The sequence below is a fragment of the Hordeum vulgare genome, chromosome 3H (assembly GCF_904849725.1).
Source record: "Hordeum vulgare subsp. vulgare chromosome 3H, MorexV3_pseudomolecules_assembly, whole genome shotgun sequence".
NCBI lineage: Eukaryota > Viridiplantae > Streptophyta > Magnoliopsida > Poales > Poaceae > Hordeum > Hordeum vulgare.
Genome location: NC_058520.1, coordinates 11,217,470 through 11,221,477, shown reverse-complemented (window position 1 = coordinate 11,221,477; position 4,008 = coordinate 11,217,470). Strand labels below are relative to the sequence as shown.

Here is a 4,008-nt window from a genome sequence, read left to right as displayed (position 1 = left end):
TTCCATTACCTAACACCCTGTTGTAATGTTTAGAAAAAATGTATAAGCTTTTAACAAGCTAGCTAGTCCAAAAATAGTAATATCACACCTTAGATTTAATCAAATAAATACACTTGTTATTTAAATATTCATTCAACAACACATCTTGTCACAATCGAAATTCATTTCTAATTTCCAGAAATAATTGGCCTGTAGTGCTTTATTCATATGTTTCAAATTGAATATATCTAGGCCATCCTGGTCTTTGGTTTTGTAGCAAGTTTTCTAGTTTACTGTCCGTAACCGTGCTAGACCAAATGAAAGCATCTTCAAGGGCCACGAAATAGAGGAGGGCATTGAGTTTTGTATTGACTTTATTCCTGACATTAAGCCGATTGGTGTTCCTCAATCGCGGCATGAGGGAAAACTGAGTGGAAAAGGCATGCTAGGACCAAACTCAATAATATGTAGGAACGGACATTCTTGGGCGCAAGCACACTACACAGTTATACAAAAATACCTTGGTGGCCCCGTACATCAATGAACATGAGAATATTCTATGCTCCAAACACATGGAGTAGTCTGACGACTCGATTACACGTGAACACATGGGGACTTTTTGTGGTTGGTTGCAAACACATCTCATGAGTAACAACACTGTTGGAGATGACGTGTACTTGTTGGCCAGGACACCATCTTTGAGTGTATTGACTTTCCAAGGGCATTGATATAAATGGGAATACATTTTACATGACCGCCCAAGATAAAAAAAGCATCAACCAAAATAATGGTGTCTGCTCGGAGTTTTTGGGTACCCCGATCAGTTTGGGTAGCAAGGATGTTACGATGAAAGAGACGCTCAACATGTTGTTGAAAGATGTGAAACTTTTCAGAAACGTCAGATTTTTTTGAGTAAGTAGATCCAGTTGAACTTGCTACCAACAGAAACGGGTCCAGGACCCCACACATCGCCTTTGATTCGCTACTAGGCTAGGCTTGTCAACTGCTACGAACCGGCACTGGGATGAACTTGACGGCCCAACCAACGGGCCACGACACGGTGGCGATGGCGAGGCAGACGCCCCATTGCCCCAAGCCGAGCTTCGTGGTACCAACGAACTTCGTGAGCACCTCCACCGTCACCACCTGCAGCACGAGCGCCAGGGCGACGATGAGGAGGAACATCCTATTCTTGAGCACCCCGGCAAGGACGTTGTCCCTCATGTTGAACTCGTTGAACACCTGGAAGAGCATGAAGACATTGAAGATCATGGTGGCACTGGCTTGGTCATCGTTGCCAAGGAATTGGAGCCCCAGCAGCACGGCGATCTGAAACATTGCCTGCGCGGCCATGATGTAACACATGGCATTGTTGATGAGCCGTGTCGTGCGGGAAATGGGTGGGGATTCCATGAGCGCGTCGGTGGGCTTGTCAGTGGATAGCGCCAGCGTGCTCATGACGCCCATCACCAGGTTCACCCACATGATTTGCACGGTGGTCAGTGGAACGTTACCCATGGTGACCGCCGACATGAAGTTGACGATGATTGCGACGGCGTTGACGATGATGTGGAACTGGATGAACTTCTGGAAGTTGTGATAGGCACAGCGTCCCCACCGGGTAGCCTTCACCACTACGTCGAACTTGCCGTTGAGGAAGATGGTGTCCGTGGAGACATCGGTGCCATGGACGTCCATGCACAGCACCACGTCGGCCTCCTTGAGAGCCGCCGCATCATTGATGCCCTCGCCGGCGGTCACGGCCACCACGTGGCCCTTGTGCTTCAGCCGCTTCACCAGCAACAGCTTGTCTTGGGGCCGGGAACTCGCCATGACACGGATCTTGTCCACCATCTGGAGTTGTCGTGTCACTGACATGGCCCGGAACTGGTGTCCCTCGATGACGACTCCGTCGGGGTCATTGCTCGAAATGATGCCGCACTCCTTGGCGATAGTAAGGGCCATGAGGATGTTATCGCCGGTGAGCATCTTCACGGCCATGCTTGCCTTTGTGCAATCTTCAATGGTGGCATTGACCTCTGGTCGGCAAGTGTCTTTCAAGCCGACTATACCTAACAATGTCAGTTCCTCCAGGTGATGAACCTTTGATTGCTCAGTGTCGTCAACCTTTTTATAAGCAAAGCCGAGGCACCGGAGGCCGCTTGCCACCATATCGCGGATCACCTTCTCAAGCTTGTTCCGCTGCTCCACACCGAGTTCACGCACCGTTGCATCCGTGTCCATGTACATGGAGCACATGGCAAGGAGCACCTCCGCGCCGCCTTTCCAGTGCGCGACCAACAAACGTGTGGCCTTGTCCCTGATTATTGCACGGCTGGGGCTGGGCTTCTCGTCGGAGTTGAAAGCCTCCACATGTACTACCTTGCAGCTCCTCTTCAAGGCGGCAGCATCCATGGAGAGGTCCGCCGTGGCCCATGACAGAAGTGCCTTCTCCACCGGGCTGCCCGATATCTCCGGTTGGGATACATTGTCCGGCTTGTACACGCTTCCGGTGGTGTTGAGCCCGACGCCCTGGCACAGCAGGCCAACGACGCTGCTAGATATCGCCGTGGGGGTTCTAGGTCGGGCAGTGCCGACCCAGAACTCGGTCACCTCCATCCTGTTGAGGGTGAGCATTCCGGTCATGTCGGTGCAGATGACCGTGACCGACGCCGACAAACTGTGCACCAGCGCCTTATCCTTCACCATCATCTTCATGGCAAAGGTGGCCATGAGAGACACCGCAATCGGCACGCCCTTTTCAATCAACAGCGGCTTTCCCGTGCTACTGTTGGTGAAATGGCGAACGAGGAGCACGGTGAAGGCGACAAGCGCGACGGCGACGGTAGCCTTGCCGATGGTTGAAATGAGACTCTCGAGGCGCTCCTCTAGCGGCGCCGGGCGAGTGTTCAATTTCAACGTTGAGAGGATGCTCCAAGCCGTGGTGTTGGTGCCGACGGCGGTGACGAGCATGGAGCCGTGGCCGTTGACGACCTTCACGCCGGAGGCGAGGAAGGGGTTCGTCCCGGCGTCGATGTCGATAGGGCCGGGATGTCCCGTCAAACTCGACTCGTCCACCTGGAAGCCGTGGCCGTCTAGGAACACCCCGTCCGCTGGAACGACGTCGCCGGTCTTGAGTATGAGCACGTCGCCAACGACGACGTCAAATACGGAGATCTCCTGTCTCCTGGCGGCGCGGACGACGGTGACGACAAGGTTGGCGGACTCGGTGGCGAGCTTGTGGTCCCTCTTGGCCTGGGCGTGGCTGATGACCGCGGTGACGCCGAAGACGACGAATGCGGCGAGGAAGATGGTGGCACCGTCGTACCACCCGTCCTTGACGCCATGCTCCATGATGCCTAAGCCGAGGGAGACGGCGGCACTGGCGAGTAGCGCGACGACGGAGACGTGGCCGAGCGCGTCCAAGACGTGGCGGAAGAAGGTCCTGGGCCTGGGCTTGGGGCACGTATTGTCGCCGAACTCCTTCTTGCGCCAGCTCAACGTCATGTCCTCGTCCCTGATGCCCCGCTTCGGGTGGGAAGTGAGCTTGGCCGCGATGCCGGTGCTTCCGCCGAGGCGGCGAAAGCAGTCATGGCACTTATCCTTGACGAGGCCCCTGATGGAGGAGGAGACTGCAGCAGCATCAGCATCAGCTTCAGCGTGAGAGTGACCTTCGTCCTCGTGGGGCATGTACATGTCCTCGTGAGATGCTTACTTAGCTTGGTCATTTTCGTATAGAAAAGTCCGACGTCGGCGAAGCATCAGGGCCGGTCCTGAGAATTCGGGAGCTCGGGACGGAACTAGAATCCAGGGGCCCGGGCGTAGAGCATAAAATCATATACAAAAAATGATCTTTTATTCTTCGCTGAAGGCAATATGTTAATTTTTATTATATACAAGTCTCTTCTTTGGATTGTTTTGATGATAAAAATATCGGACCTAATAGTTTATTCACTGATAATCATGGTATTTTAGCAGATAGTCACTCACGTTTATATGATTGATGTTAATGTAAATATCATATTATGT

The 4,008-nt window shown here is 52.9% G+C and overlaps 1 protein-coding gene across 1 annotated transcript; it reads right to left on the bottom strand.

Annotated features, from left to right (window-relative positions):
* Positions 1-978: 978 nt before the first annotated feature.
* LOC123441322 (calcium-transporting ATPase 7, plasma membrane-type-like) lies at positions 979-3,675 on the bottom strand. Its single transcript, XM_045117803.1, has one exon. The coding sequence runs from the start codon at positions 3,673-3,675 to the stop codon at positions 979-981; it is 2,697 nt and encodes an 898-aa protein (XP_044973738.1).
* Between the last annotated feature and the right edge of the window lie 333 nt (positions 3,676-4,008).